Genomic DNA, 25338 nt, shown 5'->3' with positions numbered 1-25338 from the left:
TCTAGACCAGGGGCAGACACTTCCTGGCAAGCATATCTGTATTGTCAAAAACAGTCCACTTCCTTTCATTTCTGTTTTAGGAATCAGTGGGGTCAACTAGTGCTGGCATCGTGTCTTTTGGCTGTTTGGAGTTGGCACAGCACTTTATTAATTTACCACTCACCTGGTCTGAGAAAAGGGGGGCAGATACTTCCTGGCAAGCAAATCTGTATTGCCCGAAAACAGTCCGCCTCCTTTCATTTCTGTTTTCGCAATCAGTGGGGTCAAATAGTGCTGGCATCGTGTCTTTGGGGCTGTATTTGAGTTGGCATAGCCAGTCTTATTAATTTACCACTGACCTGGTCTGAGGGGGGTGGACAGTTCCTGGCAAGCAAATCTGTATTGCCGAATACGGTCTGCCCCTTTAATTTCTGTTACTTAAGTGGAGCATAACGTGACTCTTCTCATCCATGAGACCACTTACCTTTTCAGCATGAGCGTGGAGAAGCAGGAACAGTTGTGGCCTGGGTATATGGTTGTGACCTCACACAGTAGGACCCCAAATGGCTCCTTGAAGATTTGCACTCTTTAAGACATTGACAGACTTGTAAATTCAACATTTGAAATTAGAGAGTGCAGAAAAGGCCATCACATGTTGCCAATATAAATACTGGATGAGATTTTTGTGTTAAAATTATAGTAGGACTTTCTTTTAGTGAGGGGGTAGGGGAATTTGTATAAGTTTCTCTGTTGTAGGCCATTTGTTTGCTGTTCTTACCTGGCATGCATGCACACATTGGTCTGAATCTCACTTTGTTCCCTCATCTGCTCGTATAAAACTTGTTTTGTTCGGTAATACATTGACAATCTGGTGATATAGACAGTTTTATAGTATTATAATGACTACAGTACACACATCAAGTTACTTTATCATTTGTCTATGTTGCTGGAAATCCAAATATCCAAAATAAGTTTCATTCAAAAATGTTAACAATGGTAAGCCACATTTATTTCTAACAGATACTGGGAAAATCGAGATGCAAAATAAAATGTACTAAACACTACAATTTGATAGGTTACCTTGAATATAAAACAGTTCCAGCAAAGTAATAATTAATACCATTAAAACAAAGAAGCTGACAGATTCAATACATTTTTTAATCTTTATTGTTGAATGCGTGGCCACAAATATACTGGTTTTCCTTCGCACTGTGCATGAAGGGACAGTTACTATGGAGAGTGATGGTAGATGGGATATATATTCTAGGAGTTCACAGGGGTCCCAAACACAAGTGTCTGCTTTCCTCTGGGGAAGCAACAGGCCCCTCTCTCCTTGTTGACTACCAATGGCATGATACTGATGCTACTCAACATCTTCCTAAAATGACACCATGATAAAAAGTCTGGGTTACTATAAGTATTATTCTTTTCTTTCATTCCGAGAACTGAAGGCCTGGTTTAGTGGAACAATACACAATGGCAATCCCCTCCCTTTCCCTAAACATTCCTCTGCATTTAATTCAGCAACAGCTTACAAAAACGCAAAATAAAGTACATTTGAGTACAAAAATAAAATCCAAATTACAAACAAACAGGACAAACCCGTCATGTTGTCTTATTTTTTTTTCTTCTCATACACAGATTAACACAATACATTAGTCACTGGTCACCAAAAGTACACCGCAAATAAAGGAAAAAAGAAAACAAAAAGATTAGCCATATAGGAAATGAACAAATCCGGAGAAGTGTAGATGCATCGTCCTCAACCCTTTCTACAACTCTACTCTGAGTTAGGAGACCCTTGTTGTATCTTAAGGCTGGAAGCTTGGTAAGCCAAGGTGTCAGATGAAGACTTGTATATTTTTTCTCTCTCTCTCAATGTTTTTTCTTCATATTATGACCCTTGCCCTTTCCAAACCTGCCCCAGCCAGAGTCCGTCGACCTTGTGACCCGCTCTCAAACAGACAAGAGGGGAAAAAGGGAGGAAGGGACGGAAACCTAAAAACACTGCTCTATATATTCATATGGACTTATCTGAGCATGAATGTGTATGTGATGTGTGTGTGTGTGTGTGTGCGTGCACCCACGCAGGTGCAGTTTCTCTCGACACATATGTACTCATTTGCTAACATACAGTATACGCCTGGCTAAAGATGAGAACCAGGGGCACTTAAGTTTCATTAACATCCCTGTAATTTCCTCATCCAGACCGCTAGGGGTTACTCTTTTATGTGTGGGATAGGGGGTAGAGGCGGAAAGATCTTCCGTTTCTCATAGCCCCCGTTTTCGCCCACGTCTCTTTGCTTTTTTTCCTTATCCTCCATTGTATTAACTTTTCCTCCTCAGCTAAGCCTCAACTCGTTTGTCGCTTCCATCTTTCTTTTCTCTGAGTTGATTTTTTTCCCCCTTGGATATGCAGATGCACACAGAGCCGAAGAGTGGAAGTGGGAGAGAGACAGAGACACAGAGAGAGAGGGGGGGGGGGAGAGAGAGAGAGAGGGAGCGACTGTTGCGACTTATCAGCTGTCCGCCATGCCGACCTTGTTCCTTCGGACCTCTCAGCCTATCTCCTTCCACTGCCGGTAGAAGTCCACAATGTTCTTTAGCTCCATCCCGGCCACGCCCACTGCTTGGATGGCCGCCTGGTTATCATGGGAAAACGAAGGAGGGAACCAATGAATGAATAGATGATTAAATCAATAAAGCTCTCCTCGCTTTGCGAAATATAACATGAAAAAACATAACATTTTGAGCAAACAGCTTCCCCTTGAGTCCATGACAGAGAATTTAAGTACAATACACTGAAAATACTAGATCACAAATTATTTTAGGCATCCAATACATGGAGTAAAAGGGACTGACCAGAAACGTAATCACGTGTTTCTAGATGGACCATGATAGTAGATAATTTAGTCATTTCATTTAAATGTATTTGATTTGATGAAAGCATCATGAAAGTATGCACAATCCGCTAAGCTTTGGCATCTCTCGATCATGTTCGGACACCAATAATCAGCATACCTCTTATGATGCCCATCATAAGGGACAGTTAAGGTTGGCCGTCGTTACGCCGTACCACATCTGTTAGCACAGACAAGGTGGTATGTAGGCTCATTAACAATACTCAATATCAAAGGAATGTGTGTGCCTTGAAAAAAAAAAAGATTCCCCACTGAACATACTTCGTATTGTGCACATATGTAGTAGGGACTATCGGGCAGATTTTCAAAGGAACGTAAAGCAGGACGTGGGCACCTAATCAATGGACAGACATAATGGACACCATGTTAGCATTTCAAATTATAGATGGTAAAAAGGAAAATTACAACTTTTACAAGTATTTTTCCAAAACGGACCAGAAAGGCTGTGCTGTAGAAGATGCCACTATCACAACCCACAAAGTGTTAGGAAAGTGCCTATATCCACCTGCTGACATGATAAATACTTTGGATCTGTTAAAAAAAGGTGAAGCACTGGACCATTTTATTTTGTTTTGTGCTTTCTTCTAAAACAGTGCTAGTTAATAGTTCAATCAAAACATTTCACTATTGGGAAATGAATGGTGATTTAAAAAGTTTTGAACACAACCAGCAGATGGCGTTAGGTGTACACGTTCCCTTCCCTCTACACATCCATAATCTGAGTTCCCAGAAGTTTTCGCCAGCTCTGGCGAGGAACTTCTGGGCCAGAGCCCTGGTATTTGTGGGAGGGATGTACGTCACGCTCTGAATCTGAGCGGACACGCCTCTTACCGGTCTGAGAGCTATGCAACTCGTCTAAAAAGTCCGACGAGAGGCAAACAGCAGTACACAACAATGGCGGCCGAAATTTCTCAAGGGGAAATTGCTTCCCGTCGATCCTATTTAGATGCAACACCCACTGCATGTGGATCCCGCCCCCTTTTCTTCATTGGCTGTTGATTTGAATCACAACGCAGTGGCCGCGCCCCTGCTGTCCAAGCTCCGACGCTAACCCTCCCAGACTAACACATCCATAGTAGAAAGTCTAGAAACCTTTTCAGCATTTGCAGTGGATGAGCAGATTTATTTTTCATGAAAAATCTTCTATACCACATCCAGAGTTTACTACATCCATGCTAATCGCACATGGGTTTTAACTAAAAACTGCATTTATTATTCAACTATTCTTATTAATGTATTCATTGAATCATGTTTTCAACAGTTGTTTTAAACAAAATCATCATTATGTAATTAATCTTAAGAAAAAGCCTAGTGTTACCTGTTCAAACCAAACAAGTACTCTCAAACGTTTTGCATATGGTTCATCACTAACATGAAACGGCCGAGGAAGGACATAAAATAATCATCTTTTTCAAAATGCCTGACTGAAGTAATGGATGCAGTGAGGTCATCCAATTACTTTCACCATACTGTAGGGGTGGTAACGGTACACAAAATGCATGGTTAGGTAGAAAACATCAATGTTGTTAACTCATTTGACTGCACCACACAAATGTGAATATCACTGCTGCTAGTAAAAAAACACTGTGGTGCAAATGCAGCCCCACATATTCTTTCGTTTGGTAATTCAGATCGGGCCAGAGCAATAACAAATGTCATTGCTGTGCGCTCCAGTCTTCCGGGCCGTCACTTAATATGTTCGTATGGGAACTCAGATTTCAAGTAGCCTATGTTCCATCCGCAAAAAAAAAAAGTCTACTTTGCATTCAGATCGGAACACATCTGCACTGTACAGAAAGTCCTATACCGAAACGGTCTTGTACGTATACATATACTGCTACCAAACAGACAGAAATACAAAATAGCTTCTATAACTTTTGGTTCTTTAGAGGTAGGTGGCAAGGCGCACACATAACACTCACTGGTTCATTTAGTATTTTAAAAATTGATTCTCGAAATATAGGTCGGTCTAGGGTAACGATACAACTGTTTGTTTGAAAATCTATCTGCATGCACCACTTAAGTAATCTCATCTCTTGGTGAATGTAGTCAGATCAGTGTTACAAACTGTTAGAGTTTGAAGTTGCCCGTACAACTTATTTATAGTTGAACTTAAGAACTTTGTACAAGTACTCCAACTATGATTGTGACAGACCTTCATAGGTGCATTCCGGTTACACAGCTCTTCCACTAAGTGGCCGGTCAGGATGGTCACCATGCCGGCTGTGTCTTCATCTCCGTTGCTCTGGGATACCGTAAGTTGACGGCAGCTGTCCACCATCTTGTATAGATGCCTGAGAATAAACCACAAACTCATTTCATGAGAACTATATTTCTATAGCGATTTTCTTAACCCATTAAGACCTGATGTCGATTCTAAAAAATGTCTTCTAAATCCTAACAGTCTTCTCATTGTTATGTATGTTGCTATATCAGTGGTTTTCAAACTTTTTCATGTCAAGACAAGGACCCCCAAAATCATATGTATTTGGCCGCAGATGACACAGATGCTTTTCCGGTTTTAATGGGTCAAAGTTACATTACACCACAGTTTGAGCATGTCAGGACTCACCAGGCTTCGATATCCTGCCGTTTCAGTTTGTCTCTCTCAAAACTCCGCCCTGACTCTTTCTGGCATCGAATGTACCTGCACACAATAACAAGTTAAATATTTAAATAGGTGTAACAGGGAATAGATCCAAACACAAAATGAGGCAAGGTTGGGAAAAGGTTATGTCACATTATGGCTATTTCATGTACAAATTAGAATGATTAAACTGAGTAAATGCATACCTACAATGGTAAATGTTGCATTTATATAGTGTTTTTATCCAAATTGCTGTACAATGTGCATTACTTTCACACACGCGCGCACACACACGCACACACACACACACACACACACACACACACACACACACACACAGATGGCAGAGGAAACTATACAAGCACCAACCTACTCATCGGGACAAGGTTTTTGATCGTTTTGAACGTTTTTGATCTAAAGTTAATAAGTTCTTCAGGGCATCCTACTGATGATATTCTCACTAAGTGTCTATCTAGTGCCTATCCGTTCAATTTTGAGCCTGAACCGAGACCCAAATAATCTTTTTGGTATAGCCTAATGATCCTTCTCATCAAATCTCATGGAAAGCCACCCATCTGTTCTTAATTTTGACCGTGATCTTTTCGACCCAAGAGATAATCTCTTTGGGGCATTTAGTTCATTGCTCAACGAATTTTAGCGGCATGGCAACATATGTCAAAAAACGAAATTAAAACAAATCTGGCCAAACAAAAACGACACTTACCTATTTCCTTTGCGGAATTCAGACTCGAGAAAGCGGATGCCGTCCCTAGCACCAGGATTTTCCTTCTTCAACATGTCAAGTCCATCAATCACTATGACATGAAATTAGATTAAAAAAATCAGATTTAAATAAAAAGATTGGCAAACCTGTCAAATCAAACGATGGTAATAATAAGAACCAATCCTTCTAAATAAAAGAAAGACAAGCACAGATTCTGTACAGGCGGTTTTAATTACATACATAGTTATGCTCTACTAAAGTTGGATCATTAAGATTGATTAAATGTACCTCATGGGACTGGGGCGGGGGAAAGGTAGAATATCCCTGTATGAGATGACTTGTATTCATGATTGCGTACAGTTATTTCTGATGCAGTCAAACTTGAAGAGGCTGGGTTTTTGCCTCATAGATGTTTCATCAAATTGACGCATTCATGGCATCTCTTACAATTTGGCACAGTTTTATGGATTAATTTGCCTTTATTGTTGACCGTGTACCCAAACTGCTATCATGGTGAAAAGCTGTATGTGAGACGACGACTGCCGGACCTTCTGAGATGAATTTACCTACTGATGCCACTGACCGTTCCTTAGGAAATCCCGAAATTCCTTTTAAAAAGTAATATAATTTAAAACTACCATTGCATATTTCCCAAGTGCATCCATTTTCACACAACTGTGCTGGTTGTTCTTCTAAAAAGCCTTGATGAGGCTCCAAATTCAGCTATGGGGAATTTGAGTGGAACTTCACTAGAAAACTGACTTTTTACATTTTAATTATGCAAATAATGCAACAACAACAAAGTTCTGCGTCTTACAAAAAATGTAATCTAATGACACTAAACGCAATGCTAGTGCCTGATTTATTCATCATGCAATGTGACGCTCAGCAACAATAATTTGAGCCGAACCCCCATTAGCCGAAGAATAAATCAGGCTTATTATTTAAAAAGTGTTTTTTTAAAGAAGGAAGTAAACCCCATTAAACTAATTAAACATTACAGGATACAGGCATGGTAGGATATGGTGAGACAGGTACAAGACACAAACCTGTGCGCGGGATGATGATAATGAAGCAGCCACTGCTGGCCAACTGTCTGATGAGGTTCAGGTGCTGGCAGAGGGCGGCTGTGTCTGGCACCAGGTAGGGCGACATAGACGACTGGGCTTTGGGCTGCTGCAGGCTACCCTCTAGCTGGGACACCTCCAGCTGCAAGGTACCAGGGATGGGGAGATAAAGGCCTGATTTATACATGGCCGTAGGACAGTGTCCTGCACCGGAAAATAGCAGATCTAAAATCTCACAATGTGTCGGCGGCGTCTTGTGAGCTTGCTGATCTGCTATTTTCTATACGGGACACCATCGTGCGATGGAGCATAAATTAAGGCACTACACCAAACATGAGATTTAACGACTTCCGTGACTGCCATTAGTTTGTAGCCATCTAACAATGTTACACTTAATTCAACAGTTGTTTCAATGTCCCAGACCAGACTAAATATATATATATATATGTTTTTTCATTAGCTCATGATAGTTAGATCTACTAACGTGGATACCAGGGCACACTGTTAAGTGGATTATATGAGATACTGCAATAACTACAAACACTGCATCAGTGGTGGTGTTGGTACAATGGGGGCACTGTATTTGAACATCACAGTATGTGGTTAATGTCTGACCTGCAGTCGAAGTTGAGCCATGTCCCTCATCAGGCGATTTCGACGAGCCTCCTCCTCAGCCTGGAAAATAAGGAAGGAGACTTCATTGTCAGAGATGGCACAACCACTCTCTCACACACTCACACAAGTGTAATAAAAAACAATTTCAAATAAATATGGGGAACCTGTGGCCACGCCTAATTGGCCTATTTGACTGTCACTCACCATGCGGAACTGTGCCTTGGCTTGCTGCACCAGGTTGTCTTGTTCCGATTGGCTGATGCTGGTGAAGATGCCTGCCTCCGGGTTGAAATGCAGCACATTGCCCTGGAGATTGGTGAGGAAGTGGCCAAAACTGCGGATGCAGCACACCCGTACCACACACTGAGAGATAGAGGGGGAAGAAGAGGTACTAAGCACCATACAAAGTAAACCATTGAAGGGAGATTCAAAGAAGTGTTAAGAGAAAAGATGACACAATGAGGGAATTGATCATTGCGTTGGTGATGGCTGTGAAAGCGAAAATGCAATGTTGAAATAAAAAGCTATGCATTTTTCTGAAAAAAGCATCAACGTCATTTGCGTTGACACTTAAGATTTTTAAAACACTTCCGAGTGACATGGTCATGTAACGAATGGTTTGCCTGGTGAAAAGCAAAGCTATTTCCTTATAGGTTACCTTACAGACCAAACCTAAAACCAAACTGAATGTCTGGCAATGTCTGTCAGGAAACAAGCGTTATCGGTCTGAGATAATGACAATCTGGCATGTGTGAGAGAAGAGTGTGAGCCGAGTGTGAATACCTCCTGCAAGGGGCTGAGGGTGGGTCTGTGTCGAGTGAAGTCAAAGCGACGGTGTGCCAGGCTGAGGGCAGGCAGGTGGCGTAGTGCCAGATCCTCGGGCAGCAGCAGACTCTGGACTAAGTTGGGTTGCTCGCACTGATTCAGCAGCTCCGTCACCTCAGAGCTCAAGCCCAGTTCTACAACACATACATGGTGGTGACCTTCAATTATCCATTTTATTTCAGCGGAGGTCTGTTTTATTTATTTCATTTATTTATAGTCCTTTATGTCGCAGTGGTACGCGGGGCAAACATAGCTTTAGTTCCACATCAGTCACGGTCTTGGTCTCTGTTATGGTTTGTGTGCAGAATACAGTGGAAATTATATTTTCCTTCGGATTCTTTATAATAAAAGTCTACTGGCAGAAAAGTACTTTAATTTATATTTTGCTCACAAGTGGCAGAGAAAGACAACAGAGATGGGTAGTGAAAAAGCAGTTAGTATTGATTTTCAAGGTGGACAATATATACCATGGATAAAAAACAATTTAATTTCTCATCATTCAGCTCACAGATCACTGGGTTACACAGTATACGTTTTCAGATGTCAAAAGCGCAACAAATAATAGGTATACATCTCCTATTATATGTCTCACTGTAACTGTCTACTGGTTACTCACCTGCTTCAAGCATTTTACTGCCATCTGGTAGCAGGTTTAGTAGCACTGAGAGTCGGTTCCACAAGCTCTGAGAACTCTGTAAAAAGGATAATGGATTGGACTTTAACCAAAAGAAAAAAGAATGAAGGTCATTGTTAGATGGACAAAATGAGATGCCATGCCCTTACCTGTGCACACATTAGAATAATGTCTGTGTTTGTCCTTAGCCAATCGACAAAGACCTTCACAACCCTGATGAGCCCCTGATTGGTCAGGATCTCCAGCTTCTCTGACAGCGTCTTTTCGCTGTGTAACGATTGGTTGCTATGTTGGCTACCTTCCGACTCTGAGTCCAAGTCTAGAAATAGAGGTAAATAAGTCAGTCATAAGGAGCGATCAGTTGACATTTTGAGTACGGTCTGAATTTCTCTACATTGCAGGGTAAAACATTTACATAAAGTGCAGCATAGGCAGCAAGAGTCTTTCATGTGTACTGTCATGTGACGTGAGAGGAATGTAATAGGTACAGTAACGTGTCTAATGTGGGTTATGTAAGCACTTTCAAGACACACTGTAATTATGGTACCGGTAAAGGTTTTCTACCTGTATTCTGACAGGGTAGGGGGACATAATAGTGACTGTACGAAATATGCCGGCATTCGAAATCGGCGCCTGTTCCCACAGGACGCCAACATTTAATATACTAGTAAATTAGATTGCAGGCAAATTTGAAGGTAAATTAAATTACACTAACCCAAGGGTCAGTCTTTATTATTTTCAAGTAAAGGAAATGGTACCGTACCATTTTCATTGGTTCCATTGGCAGTACCAGGACTCATGTCACAGGGAGAGTCCCCAGGAAGAGGAGGTGTTTCTTGGGAGGGGGTGGCGGAGGCATCGGTGGGGGTCGGGGTGGGGTTGCCTGAGGAAGACGGAGCCTGAGGCCTCAGCAGCACGTTGCTGAAGGTGGGCGCCAGGCGGAAGCAGCGCTTGGCCTGGAAGAGCTGCGAGGACATGGCCTGGAGATTACTGCTGATGCTGGGGTCACTGCAGGCAGGCAGCAGGGGACCGTTGGTGGCTGGAGGGATGTCACCCTCCTGATCTTCCTCCTCTTTTGCCCGTTCTTCCTCATCCGTGTGCTGCTGCTCCCGCGCCTGACCCTCTGGGTTTTCTGAGCTGTCCGCGTCTTCAATGTCTTCCAGGTCCGAGCGCGACTCCTGGCTGTTCATGTCGGAGTCCGTCTCCACGTCGAAAGCTGTCCCCCCCTCCTCCTCTTCTTCCTCTTCTTCTGACCCGCTGCCCCAGCTGCCCTCCTCACCCAGGGGGTCCCTCTTGGGCTCCTTGCCGAGGGAGGAGGTGGTGGTGTCGAGCGGAAGTCTGGAAGACGAGGTGCCGCTTGACGAGTCCGCACGGCCCCTCCTTTCGTCGTCATCCTCGTCTTCGTCACTCTCAAAGCCCTCGCTCAGATCGCTCTCGTCCTCTGGGCGGCCACCCTTGCGGGCGCAGCGGCGCCTGCGGAGTCGGGACAGACGGCCGTACTTCTTCTTCTGCCTCCGTTTCTCCTCCTCCAGTTTACGCTGCTCAGCCATGTCACCACCACTGTCGCTTTTCTTGGCCCCGCCCCTCCCAGAGGCATCTCCCACCTTCTCCTCGTCATCTTCATCTTCCTGCTCGAGCGAGCCGTTGTGCAGCGGCCTCTCGTCATGGCCGCCTGCTGCTGGTGGGGCTGATGGGTCCCTCGCCTCCAGTTCGTCTGGGGGTACAAAGGTTGTATGTGTGGATTAAAGCAAAATAAAATCTCACGACTGAAACATTTTGTTTGGCCAAGTCCTAATCTGTGATTTGTGAAACATAAAAAGCATGAAAGGCCCCCCCACACACTAGCACCATGTTTCATAAACATTTAGCACAATATGTACAATTATAATGTTTTAGTAGCAATACAGCCCAACCAGTTGAAGAAATTGCAGATTGAGATTTTAACATCCAAGATCATTTGGGTTTTCTGGAGGATTGAACATTATTATTATTTTTATAACATTATTCCATTGCTAGTGTGACCACTTCAAATACTCTTTGAATTAATAACCGAAAACAGGTTATCTACAAGCTTACAACGCGTCATAGCGCTACGTGTTGTAAGCGTGTAGATAGCCTGTTATTGGTGCATGACATGCTTCCGTGGAAGACCTCTAATCCATGTGTATGTTGTTTAATAAGAACAGGAAGTCATATGAGCCCAACAGCAAACCAGGGTAACGGATAACTGGTCTGCTTCATGTGGCATATCATTTATTCTCTGTATTTGTTTTTAATCATTTAATCAAATATAAGAAATCAGACAGTTGTGCTCTAACATTTATACTAACTGACCCACATCAGGGTTTGCAATAAACATTACTTGTGTCAATGTACCATATACTATAAAGGGTTGATCAGAGGATGAATTGAGTAGTGTGCTGATGACTTTTTCAGGTCAGGAAGCCTGTCAAATCAATTTCTTTGACTATACAACAACACATCTCACACGCAAATTACATTTGATCTGTAATAATATTACAGATGAGCCAAATCAAGATATTAATATATTATGTATGTGGTGATAAAAAATATAATTGTAGAGCATTTTACTTCCTGAATCCATTCCTCCTTTAATACCACTATGCAGTGCACTCTTGACAGATAGAGAGAGAGAGGGATAGACTAAGAGAAATATATTAACCTTCTTCCCTCTCTTCAGCTCTTAATCCTGGTGTCTTTTAGTACTTCTCTCCAACGTGATCATTTTTTGTCACGTCTACTTTTTGGGGCCACTCTCACTCTCAGACATTTGCAGCTTAAGCTATTGGTTGATTGACATGTCGTGGCTCCAGGAAGAGGAGCTTATTCTACCACTACAACCATTTGAAGTGGTCCATGTTAAAGAGTATGTTCACACGGTCCGTAGAAAAAGTAAATAAAAAATAGGCACTGCGCCATTTTACGTTTAAAAGGTACTGCAAGTGATATTTTTGGGGGGTTAAAACAAAGTCTATGGTTACAAAAAGAATTCTCTATTCAGCAATAATTCCTAGCACAATGGCCGTCTCTATATTACTGAGTTTGTTCAGTAATAGGGGTCTCCCCGGCTCTTTTTTTCATTTTCGGGAAGGACACCAATTTCATCCGATCAGAGAGAACCCATTTATCAGCTTTAATTTCATATTGTTCCAGCTCCAATTTCAAATTGTGTGTATGACGTGGCCCATTTTGTATCAGCTGACCAATCACGATAAACTGTCTTGGGTTTGCTGGCTCAACCCTCTTCCCGTATTCCAATTTCCTTTTCTTAACCTGGAGTCAACTTTAAAACAAGCTTTGTCCAGACAGAGCTTGTGCACAAGGTTGTGATATGTCCTGTACCATTGTCGGGGCTGGAGGATGCTGTGTCTTTCATTTTCAGCAGAATAATCGCCTCAGGCAGCACTTTTTCTTCATAACAGGCAGACGGTGTGAACAGACCCTAAGCGTGGAAAATGAGATTTGCCTGCCCACCTGCGTTGTCTGTGTGCAGTGGAGGCACCTGGCTCTCTCCTTCCTCCAGTTCAGCCTGCAGGCGGATGTTAACATGGTTGACCAGGTGGGAGAACAGGGCCAGTGTGAAAGCTATGGAAGCGCTGTACTGCTTCGAACCTACAGCAAGAAAGAGTCACACTTTATTAAAATGAAATTAACAGGGAAAAGGGCTTTCATTTGAAAATCTTGTCTGGAACTATTCTATTATACCAGAGTGAGAATTTAAAATGGTAATGGTATATTTTCTCTCTTTTTTTCTATACCCGCAAAAGGTTTAATGTAACATTTGCATTTTAACAAATGTGTTTTTATTTTTCCAATCTTTTTTTTCCTTTTTCTCCCAATTTCGTTGTTTTCCAATTTTCTATTTACTGTTGGTCATGTGGGAGGACGTAGACAAGCATGTCTCCTCTAATACACATTAAGTCACCCGCCATTTCTTTTCAGCAGGCAAGTGACGAGTTTCACTGGGACGACGTAACACATGCAAAGAAACACACTATCCAACCCAAGTTCTTCGCCCTGACCAACTGGTAGGAGCCACTAGCGAAGCGACAGAGATCACCCTCCCCCACCCAGCCTCGCACCCTCAAACATGGCCAATAGTGTTGTTTGGAACGCTCAGCCAAGTCCAAGGCACCGGAGGATTCAAACCGCAAATCTACGAATGACTTCATCGGTAGGCAGGTTTGATCATTTCAAATGAGATTTTGTTTTTATCCAGGAAGATGAAGCCTGTAGTTTCTATTAGCTTGGAATCCCCACCGATGATGAAATTGTTAGGCAGTTTTTTGAACTGTCCATATAGTCCACTTCTGAGACACAGAGCGAGTAGACGGATGTGGTGAAATCTTACAACATTAGTGAGGACCACTTGGTTGAAAATAGGTGACATCCCTGAATCAGTAGTCACTATAGTGACAGGCAGTGCCGTCTTAACCGGCGGCCGAAACACTGACCTCCTCTCTTCAGGCTGTGCACCACCATGAGGCACGTGACCACCATTTTGAAGACCAGGGCGTCGGGTAGGATGGGGCAAGTGTTGTCGGCGTGTGGCTCTTCGTCCTCCTCACTGGGGGAGTGGTGAGCACCGCTGGGTGCCGGCAGGGGCAGGTAGAAAAGCACCAGATTGAAATCTTCCAGCACCGACTGGCACAGTGACGTCAGCTCTGTCTCCATCGTGCTGCAGGGGAGAGGAGGGAAACAGCTGACATTTAACACGACTAGCAAAACGATTTTGAGGCGAACTATTAGGGCCGTCACAAACAAATCATTGTCATTTGAATAATTGCAATTGCAAACATTTCGGTTTGCCTATTAAGCTTTGTAAACAAACATTGCACTGGGCATTTATAGCAAATAACTTAAATATGCAATGAAATGACTGATAATGACCGGTAGCAATAATCAAAAAATTGTAGAAATAGCTTATCTACAAGGTCATCGTGACACGTGATCTGCCATTTCCGCATTTTTCATAAAGGTTTTTGGATATTTATGAAAAACATATCAATTTATACCAATGAACGAAACAATAAAATAATAAATAAATGCTATTAGGCGATTATTATGTAATAATTCTAACAGGCCTATGAACTATCAGGGAACTCTGTCGTATGGTGTTCCATGCGTCAGCCGACAGCCAATTGGTTATTGTACTTTATCTACAAGAACAAAAATGTGACACATAAGATTTGTAAACTACTTTCTGTCAGTACGGGTGTCTCTGGATGCTCCAGACATTTTATGGCACCTTAACAGTGTATAGAAACAGTGCTTTCATACCATTATCTCAGGTCACATAACCTGTGGTGGGCATTGATGTTTCATACATTGTATTTTCAACGCACGTTGAACAGACAAGCAGTTAATTAGAATTGTGAATTGCCAACCTGATAAATGGCTACACCCCGGATTGACACCCACAGGGGACATAATTTGCTAACCCGGACCTTTGGCCTGGAGGAGATCCCAATGGAACTACTCAATACAAATCTATAGAAAAGTCTTGTCACATATTCTTGTTTTGAGTCTCACAACACCGAGATGCAGTCTGCTTATAACCAGCACTTGGCATCGGAGAAACTTGTTCTGTGTCATTCCGTCGGGCTGTGGTATATATGTTCTGTTAGCCAGATGTTAATTAGTTGGTGTATTCTAAATTGTCAGACCAAATCGGCCTAAACATTGTCCTTTAGCCAGCGTTAATACGTAGTCGTTAGCCAAGTAGTCCGGGGAGTAGAAGAAAGTATTTGTTATGTGTTGTTATGTTATGTTGCAAGACACCCTCGTCCATCCCTGGTTGAGTTTCACCTCGGGTCAAGAACAGCTGTAGATGAGATTCCTAGTAGTATTTAGGGCCTGATTCTTGATCTGATTCTTGATCTGGCAAACTCACTCTGTTCTCTCCCGGACTTCAGAAAACGGATTACTGATACCTGAGTCGTTATATATTGCACTCTCTCACATGATATCATCCTTTATTAAACCTTGTGAATAATCCCTGTACATTGTTGGTGGCTTCTGTCTTTATAAAACCCACATTCAAGGTGGTAAACTGAGTGTTTTAATTTGTGTGTAAAGGATTGTGTATCATTACATGACGATGCATATAAACTCTGTAACTTCAATGGAGGTGGGCAAAAGAAAATGTCAGGCAAATGTACTCATTTAGAGCAAATTAGCAGCAACTAGACCATACCCGGTGAAGGGCGCAGGCGAAAGTAGTTGCAAAGTTGGGGTTAATGCACGTCCTGTCGCGCGGTTTCTCCCCCGCGCGCGGCCCGTCGTGGCGCCCCCCTATTTTTAAGTATTTTTACTGTTTTTCTCAACTTTTAGGTATTTTTAGTGTTTTTATCAATCTTTAAGTATTTGTACTTTGTTTTTCAACTTTGAAGTATTTTTACTCATTTTCAGTACTTTTAAGTATTTTTACTCATTTTGAGTACTCTGAATTATTTTTACTCAAGGTATTTGAGTATTCTCTCCGTCCCTCTCTCTCTCTCTCTCCATCTCCCTATTTTCACAACGCATTGCGAGGCATTGTGAGCTTGTAGATCTGCTATTTTCACAACGCATGGCGACGCGTTGTGAGCCTGATGATGAGCTATTTTCAAACATTTTAGTACTTGTACTTTTGGAACTTTTAAGTATATTTTGATGGCAATGCTTTTGTACTTTAGGCCTTTTACTTGTGTCAGAGTACTTCTACATTGCAGTATTGATACTTTTACTTAAGTTGAAAATGTGAGGACTTTGTCCACCACTGGGCGTTTTTTTAATGTTATAGGGGGGTGTTGTGATTTATTTCATATAAATGTAATTGCAGGAGTAGTTAAAACAGTTAAAAAAGGAATGTATTAATTTAGAGTTTAAGAAACGCATATGATTATTTCATTGCATGGTGTGTGTATTTGTTGCAACCTTTATTGTGAAGGAACCACCGGAAGTGCTAAGCTATTCATTCCGTGTTTTTACATCCGGTAGATGTGTTGTTGTCGTTCGTGCTGAAAGCACGTTGATTGGGGGACAGGGCCACTACCATGATCCGAGGCTTCTGGTGGCGCAGTAGGCCGCGATTCCCGCGAGCTGCGTCCGCGACATCGTGACATTGTGTCACAGTCAGAAACCCCCAGAAGTCACCAAATTAACACTGTTCAACGGGCTAATTAGTTAGCATTGATGACATTGACCACACTGACGTTCATACAGGTTGTTAAGATGTTTAACGTAGCTGTTAGCCGTAGCATGCTAATTGCTAACGCTACCCAGTTGCAAATTTGGGGTTAATGCACGTCCTGTCGCGCGGTTTCTCCGCCGCGCACGTCCCCGCGCGCCCCCCCCCCCCCCCCCCCCCGGCCCGCGGTCACCCCTCCCCACGGACGTATATATGTATATATATATATATATATATATCAGCACGGAGAATGGCGTAGGCATGTTACTCGCCCGGCCCGGGTCCCGTGGCAAACTTATTTATTCAGGCTATTTAGTGAGCCTGTGGCCATGTTTCCCATTCAACCCGAAAAACCCCCCTACGTCCAGCTTCTCCCTACGTCCGCTGCCAGTACTGCTCTCGGTTTGGCTCCAATGGGAAACATGGCCACAGGCTGACTAAATAAGCGATTTAAACGGGTAGTTTAGCTGGCGACCTGAAATATTATGCGGCCGACCAAACCTTAAACATCCGTGTGGTTTAGAATCTACCATTAGTTTTGGGATACAATGTATACAAAAGGGTAAACAGCGGAGCCTTGACGGACGTTCGCCCGATCCTGGAAGAGAACGACATAGAACCTCATCTCGCAGCGGAGTGAGAGGTTCTTTATGGAGCTAGCTAATGTGTGCAGTGTGTGTGCGAGAAGAATCTGGAGTGTTTAGTGGGCGGGGTCTATGGTGTAGCGTCGGCGTCGGTGTTGCCATGTCCGCCGATTGTAAGCGCTGTAGTGGTAATATTGGTGGTGTTGTGTTTTGGCGTTGGTTGTGAAAGTGCAGGTGGGTGTGGGGACGCGTTGTGAGCTTGTAGATCGGCTGTTTTCCAATAGGCAAGGTATATATGTGAAGGCGCTTCGTTTGGCCTTCTTTTCATAGACCTCGTTGCTTGTAGGGTTCGTTTGGTTTGGCCTTGTTTACTGCTTGTTTCTCTCGCGAAACCTGGCAACGTTGAGTCCCATACACACACACACACATGCAGGCGCGAAGCGACGCATGCGCAGTCTGATCGGAGTCCCAAGACCCCATCCACCGTCAGGTTACTAGAATTATAGTAGGATGCATTGAAGCAAGCAGCTTAAACAGGTGCATCAAAAACTGTTCTAGGTAATGTTATCTTTATTTATAGTCAGGTTCACTATGAATTTTTGTTCAACATTTTTGGAATCTTCAGAGCATGTGGAATCCACAAATAAAATTAATGCATGGTCTGTGCCAATGAAATGTTATCTCACTCTTTGTGACAGATATATTACATCAAATTATATATTACAGCAGACAGGAGGAGCATGCATTTATTTTCATTCATATGAGCTATTAAGAACAAATCTACGGAATACATTACTAATTTAAATGAATAGTACCCAATATAAAATATCAGTTAGAAGCATAATATCATTCTTTTCAGGGTGCCCTTAGGGCAACACTGCAAGATGCTGAGCACATGTTTGAGGTTTTTATTGGATTCCTTGACCCAGAAAACATAGAATTGGCTAATTTAATTAAGTTTCTAGCTCGTCTAGAAGCCAAGCAAATTATGTATTTTATGGTGGCCATTATGAACATCCAAAACGGCAGGTGTCTGTGCAAATGCAAAGATAGATAGTTTGGATTCCCCGTGTTCTGAAGATTCCAAAGATGTATAGTTTTGCTAACATTCTTCTCATTAAAGGTTCTCAACCTTTTCAAGCAGCGACCTCCCAAAATAATCATATTTGAACTGGGGACCCCACACAAACACTTAGAATGTAAGAATTGAGGCATTACACTTTGTTTGACTCATATCCACAGATAAATATGTGAATCTGGGAAAATCACGTGGAGACCCCCCTGGGGGTCCCGTAGCACAGATTGAGAACCACAGACAAAGTGGACCTGACTGTTATTTATTTATTATACACAGAGAAAAAGAAGTAAGCCCTTACCTGTTCTTGGGCTGTAGTAAACTCTGGAGGTACATGAAGCTTACCAGGAGTCGCTTAATATCTTTAGATCTGAACAGAACATAATAGTAATAGATGTTATGGTAAAACATCCATCTGTCACTACAAGTGAAACACCGTTATAAGGTTCAAAGCATCCCCAAATAACATTCCCCACCCTCATTTTAGGTTCTGCTAGGATATTTGTCATGTACACAGCACAAAAATCAAAGAAAAATCTGAGATTGTAAAACAGTTTTAGGGATCTCAACGATTAGACTGCCCCCACCCCTCCCCACAACAAAATCCACCCTTTTCTAATTGTAGTATATAAGATAATGGGGGAGATATCATTATTTTAAGCACACGCTGGGAGGCACAGGCTTAGACTCGCAGATGGTTGTCCTGCATTTCCGCACAGAGGTCTACTAATAAAATCCTCCGTGTTAGTGTACAGGTCCATTTGGTTCCATTAGCACACAGATATGGACATGAAGAACGCGATGCAGCTGCTCTTTGGATATAAGGACATTATTTCAGAGAAACATTGGCCAGTAAACAAAGTGAAGATCTACGTCTAAGATGTTTCCCTACCCGTGGAAACAAATCCATTAGAATGGTGGAAACAGCCTCGGATTCCCCAGACTGGCTATGTGAGCCTGAGGCGATCAGTGTGCTGGTTAAATCAAATATTGTGAAAAGAATCTGGTTAAGTGTACCCTTACCTTTGTCGGGAAGGTGACAGTTTTTTCATCTCTTGTTTCTTGACCTGGTGATACATCTTGGCAGCTTTGTCAAAGAGGCGCTTTAGGTTGCCATAGGCACCCTCAAAAGGGGTCTCTGATTGGATACTGATGGAAAACAGGACAAACATGAGGGAGTGTTAGTTTCTTCATTTATGGGACCCACCTGCTTTAATTAATGACTGACATTATTGCTTAAGAAATAGCAAATGTAGAATCCACAATACTATATTCCAAAAACATCTTAACATTTATTTCATACAGTTTTATTTAATACACAATAACCTGATAAGGTTCCACTAGGACAAATACACTCCCATATGTGTTAAATTAAACTGATGTGGGCTATTGATTTTCTGTTTTCCATGTTTATCATTATTATCATTATCAATGCCATACTAGAAACAGGAAGTATATAGTGCTTGCTTTAATTATAACTAAATCATTTCTCACCAGCGTAGGTAGTAGTATGTTGCTTCAACATTGTAGAACTTACTCCCTGCCAGCGTGCCCAGCTGATTAAAAGGCATTCCTGCAGATAAAACATTTTAAGAATACTTTTAAGAACGAGTTAAAAACAACTGGGTTTAAATCCAAACTGCTATCTAAAATTAAGTGAAGTTGTATTCATAGCCTAACTTTCCAAAATGTACTGTAGGACATTACACACACCAGTGTTTTTTCGATAACATAGCAATAATAAAAATGTTATGTAAGAGCAGAGATCAGTTTCTCCAAATCATGTGATATCTTATTTTCAAATGAAACTCTGTAATATTTTATACATTTAAATGTTGCACTACTGATGTATAATAGTGGTGTGAATATGCAATAACTAATTTATATTCTAACTAGCCAGTGAGTTCATCGCCAAGTCATCAGGGCAAACACTGCCCTCTTCCCGTAAACAGAAGTAGTTTGTATTTGTACATACAGTACGTAAACAAGCATACACTTTCCTTCAACTTCTCCTGGCCTGGTAAAACATAACCGATGCAGTGCGTCGCGGGACGAGGTTTTAGGTCACAGTTACTCACCTACATGTGGCGTAACCGACAAGGCCTGGTGGTAGAACCTCTCGGCAAGCTGTTCAGCCTCCACCCCGGCCAATTCATTCTGATAACGGGCTATGACATGACAAACATTCAAGAGAAAAGCTTGTTAGAATCTCACGAAACCAATGTGACTAGAGGATAACGGATTGGGATGAAGGGCGTAGATATTGTGCTTCATTCACACTATAGATGTGTATGACTTTTGAGCTTAAGGCCCAAATCAAAGCCAAAACAAGAAGACAAACTAACTGGGCATTTGATCCATTAGGATTGGCCATGAAATATAAGCAAAAACATTCTATACCACTCTATAGTCTCTCTGCAGTGCACGAAACCATGCAATAGCCATTTCACCAGCACAGTTTCTATTACGTTACCAAACTGTTCTAGGCTAATTGAGACACACGCACGCACACACACACACACACTCACGATTCTCTCAATTCACCACAAACTGGGTTACAGACAGATTAGATTAATTTCATATTACATACATAGATCTCCTAGGTTAACCAAACAGCGATGACAGGCCATCTGTGCCCACTCCATCTCCTTGGGGGTGGCAGTCACCGGTTTCTTTCGGCCTGCAGGGAAATGTTTGTTTCTTTATTAATAAACTGCAGCAACATGCATCATTCTTTTTAGCTCATTAAAAACACTGTCGAATGCAGATGCTTTGTATGAGTGTCGTTTATTTTGGGAAACATGTAACTGACACTTATCGGGACAAACTTATGATTGACAACAGAACATGGAGAACATTCCTGGTCGTTCAACATTATAACGGAGTACAGAGTGAAAACGTCAGTGAAATAGAGCTCTGGTTCCTTGATTCTTGATTAATTTTTGATTCCCTGATTTGCACATGATTTGGCCAATATACGATAACAATTTGATTCAGGGGCATATTACTGGGGGGGCTAATACTTTTATGTTACATTTAAATCAGCTCACCAGCATACTGAAATGTAATAATTTTTATTGTTTATCATTGCATCTTATTTGGAGCTATGACTATCTAGAAAATAAACCCCACCACATATCGAGTGGTGGGGTGGCGAGAAACTAAAAAGGATGCTTCAAACACCAAAGACACACCCATCTACCAATCAATGCAGACGTCTTCAACCCACCCACTGCTCAACTTCCATCTAGACAACCAATTTTAAAGGAAAACCCCACCAGCCGACTTCACCACCCAATCGTATGTCCCAAACAAACATCTGGTGACAGACCCCACCCAACAGGTCCCTGGTCCCTCAAAGAGACAGTGGTCAACCCTCAATAGATTTAGGAATGGACATATGAGGGAACACATGTAGTCATCAATAAATATAAATGAAAACATGAATGAATATACAGCCATCGACAGTGATTATATGAATGAATATGTGGTCCATCAACAATTAGTATATGCATGGATATATGCATGGTCTATCAATATTCTATCAACAATGAGTATATGAATTAATTTATTTACAGACGTGGAATTAGTTCTCTCTACCTTCGTGTTGACAGGTACAATTATTTTGCTTCAGAATTGACAGTTTCCTCTGATAATATATGATCTGCAATGTGGAGCTTTGCGTTTAGGCCACTTTATTTGCATGGAGCCGTGAATCGTTTAATTACTAGATGTCGTTTTACAGTTTGCCAGCTAATCCAACAATTAGTACATCAATGTCTTTCTCCCGTGAAATCCATGAACCATGATTAACTTTGCTTAATGAAAGTGTGATCCAGAAGGGTTAACATTCCCAGGAGAGGCTGTGAGGGATCTACCACTTTAAAAGCTGCACACTGTATGATGGCTGCCATAAAGATATTACTCAGAGAAAATAAGGATCCTTGTGCACTTACGGAAATTGAAGGACGTTTAGCACCCACAAGCCACGACTACTGTGGAATTTTCATGCATTTCCGCAGAATCAAATTCCATTTTGAAATACATTTATGATCGAAATTGATATTTTGTCTTTGCCTCAATTACATTGGATTGTGGAATCAATAGATTGATGGATCATTACACGTCTACTGATTCGATGTCTCTTTATTATTGAGCTGTACTTTAGGACTGAATCATGGATGTACAGTATGACATTGATTTATAGGATTAGTTCAAATGTTATAAATGTCTGGTGTGTTGGACACATTTTGTGTTGTGAGAGCATGGGTATGCGCGCGCGAGAGAGAGCGAGCGAGAGAACAGACACTTATGCCATGTGTGTATGATCCGTCTCTGGCACTAACCAATGAGCGGGTCTGTGACATGGGTCCAGTCAATGCAGTCCTGCAGTTCCAGCTGGTAGTGGGACTGGATGTACAGCAGTAGGTGCTGGTAGAAGCCCACACCAGCAATCAGATGGGTCCTGTAGGCGCACTCCAGGGCACTGCGACTATGGATGTGCTACAGAGTGCGAGAGTGAGAGAGGGAGAGAGATGAAATAATTAGAAGAAAGGAAAAGGGTGGTGCAAGCAGTGTTGATTTTGTCAGTAAATTTTGATTTAGTTTTAGTCATATTTTAGTCATCTGAAATGTTTTAGTTTTTGTCTAGTTTTAGTCGACTAAATATCATAAAATTATAGTCGACTAAATCTACAGTTGATTTAGTCGACCAAAATGTATTTTGTCGGTGCCTTGATGGCGTCGTAATGGGCTGATTTTACACTTGGTTGCATGCTGAAAATAGCAGATCTACAAGCTCACAACGCGTTGCAGCGAGCTTGTAGATCGGCTATTTTCAGCATGCAACACCCGAGTGCAACCAAATATAAAATTACATCCCTCACTAACATTTTAGTCTAGTTTATATTTGTTGACGAAATTGTCAATATATTTAGTCTTAGTTTTAATCATCAAAGCTTAGTTTTATTTAGTTTTTATTTAGTTTTCGTCAGTGAGAAAAGGTAGTCGACGAGCATTTTTCGTCATAGTTTTCGTCGACGAAATCAACACTGGGTGCAAGGATGAAGTACCAACAAAGAGGTTCGAATCCACCACGGTGCATCTGGCTTGGCTGAGCGCTATACGAACACAATTGGCTGTGTTCAGAGGAGGGACGCCAGGTCTTTGTTGCTGCAACTCCTACAGGCTAGGGTAACAGCAGTGCCACTGGCCACACATTTCTGTATTGAATACAAAAATGTGTGGGGAGGATAAATTGGCCAACTTAACTCTGCCGTGCCACGGCACTCTGACCACTCTGGTGCGTTCAACAAATCAAACCATGGAGGGTTGCACTCAGAAATAAAAGTCCATATTTTTTATTGTTCCATATGCCTCGTATTGAAATGATGTCAAACGTTTCGCTTATCCAGCCTTCATCAGTGTGGGGAGGATTAACTGGCATAAAGACTAATTTGGGAGAAAAAAAAGGAAAATGTATATATGTTTTAAAACGTAGCACAGGAAAGGGAACAAAACAAAAAAAGAGCAAAAGAGGAAAAAGAGCAAAAGCAGGAAAACCTGAAGGAATATCCTTCAGAACTGAGTAGTAGCTGGGAAACCCCAAAAAAGCATTAAACCAGTACATCTGGTTTAATGCCTTTAGAGGATACCACCAACCCAAAGAAGCCAAGGGTCTCAGCTGACAACATTGATCAGATATCACCCATTAATTCTTTATTTGAGAGTGAGTGAACTTATAGGAGCAAAACTACCCTTGTGATGAGAGATGTTAAGTTTACAAATTACAATATTAACCACTGAACTGCTGAATTACAGTTACAGGTAGCTAATCTTGCTCGAGGGCACCTGAATACAGAGCTGTTACCAATCGAATCTGTGACCATCTATTTGCAGGCCTGTCTCCATGACCATTAGAACATTCTACCGTCTGTTTGACTATTCCTTAAGTCCCATTCTGTTCAGTGAGAGGTTCTGATTATATGGAGACATATTTTTAGTCAGAAAGGCATCTGAAAATGCAACAGTATTTATGGTGTGGAAAATTGTCCTGTGAAAAATGATTTCATCTACAACATGTGACAGTGAATTGTTTGTCAGCATAATTACACTGATCCCTCTATCTATGGCAACCATCTCTAATCCTTTTTCACACGTGGCGATATGATTTGATAAGAGATGATCAGCATAGCTCCGGTAAGCTCAGGTAAAGCATGACACCAGTGTTTGGGGATATATTTTACCTATGATGAAAATGTGCATGTTCATACTATAAAATAAAAACCCTAAATTGTATTTATACTTCAAATGTCACCTATCCCTTTGCTTAACAAAAAAATATATACATTGAGCCTAAGGCCATTTTGAAGGCAAGGGTTCAAAAAATGTTTTTTGTTATGATAGATGTATTGTCCGTCCCACAAAGCAAGTTCTATGTTTTATGATGTATACAATACAAAATGTCACCATGCCCATTGGTGCAATATAGTACTACACAAAGTGTTAAATCTCCACTTTGGCAAGTGGAGAAATTAAGGCATATTCATTTGTGCTTGAACTGAATTTCTGCGTGCTATTGCAGGAAATGCAAATTTGTTTTTGATTCCTGCAGATTTGCTACTTACAATGCAGGAGCTTATCGCACAGTTTTACACTATGGTTAATATAATCAACCAACGAGAAAGCAGGAGTAGTGATTGAGTCAGACAGACCAGCATCTGTGTGCGTTCTCTCCATCTCTCCAGAAACATTCATGTCTTGCCTGCTTCTCTTGAGAAGACCCTTGTGATGACAGCATATAACTACCATAGAGCTGGAAACACAACATTTAAAGACCAAGCAAGCACTGACATTCAATTTATCTCAATATTGTATTGTTGTTTTCTCTATAATGTATCTACAATTAAATACATGCTTCAACAATGCACCTTTGTGTTTTTCTTCTTTAGGCCAGCTACCACATTACTTTACCTTCTTGTTGGTCTTAATGACCTGGATGACCTCATAGTAGACCTTCCTCCAGAGCAGCTCTTCGGCCTTACGGCCATAGTCTACTGGGTGGAGGAACATCAGCTTCACACAGAGCTCCCTCAACCTAAACACAAGACATATATATGGACACACAAACAGGTCA

The 25338-nt window shown here is 41.7% G+C and overlaps 1 protein-coding gene across 2 annotated transcripts in view; it reads right to left on the bottom strand.

Annotated features, from left to right (window-relative positions):
- Positions 1–1130: 1130 nt before the first annotated feature.
- Positions 1131–25338, bottom strand: part of smg5 (SMG5 nonsense mediated mRNA decay factor) — a 28848-nt gene continuing 4640 nt past the window's right edge. The window contains exons 3-23 of one of the 2 annotated variants that reach the window (XR_014600544.1): positions 25176–25299; positions 22550–22706; positions 20794–20883; positions 20282–20371; positions 19698–19776; positions 19227–19352; positions 18505–18573; positions 13828–14051; positions 12848–12985; positions 10116–11066; positions 9502–9671; positions 9335–9410; positions 8677–8852; positions 8098–8256; positions 7894–7953; positions 7261–7420; positions 6212–6302; positions 5473–5547; positions 4969–5194; positions 3963–4935; positions 3188–3603 (exon numbers count right to left, since the gene is read on the bottom strand). Coding sequence is in view for 1 of the 2 variants with exons in the window: in XM_084053812.1 (XP_083909938.1) it covers positions 2538–2621; positions 5056–5194; positions 5473–5547; positions 6212–6302; positions 7261–7420; positions 7894–7953; positions 8098–8256; positions 8677–8852; positions 9335–9410; positions 9502–9671; positions 10116–11066; positions 12848–12985; positions 13828–14051; positions 18505–18573; positions 19227–19352; positions 19698–19776; positions 20282–20371; positions 20794–20883; positions 22550–22706; positions 25176–25299 (3238 nt within the window). In the remaining variant the exon portion in view is untranslated. Of the gene's footprint in view, positions 2622–3187; positions 3604–3962; positions 4936–4968; positions 5195–5472; positions 5548–6211; positions 6303–7260; positions 7421–7893; positions 7954–8097; positions 8257–8676; positions 8853–9334; positions 9411–9501; positions 9672–10115; positions 11067–12847; positions 12986–13827; positions 14052–18504; positions 18574–19226; positions 19353–19697; positions 19777–20281; positions 20372–20793; positions 20884–22549; positions 22707–25175; positions 25300–25338 lie in introns of those variants that run through there. The other variant, XM_084053812.1, reaches the window with a different exon arrangement.

Source organism: Gymnoscopelus microlampas, assembly GCF_963454915.1.
Source record: "Gymnoscopelus microlampas genome assembly, chromosome: 3".
Classification (NCBI taxonomy): domain Eukaryota; kingdom Metazoa; phylum Chordata; class Actinopteri; order Myctophiformes; family Myctophidae; genus Gymnoscopelus; species Gymnoscopelus microlampas.
This window is presented reverse-complemented; position numbering and strand designations above follow the sequence as displayed.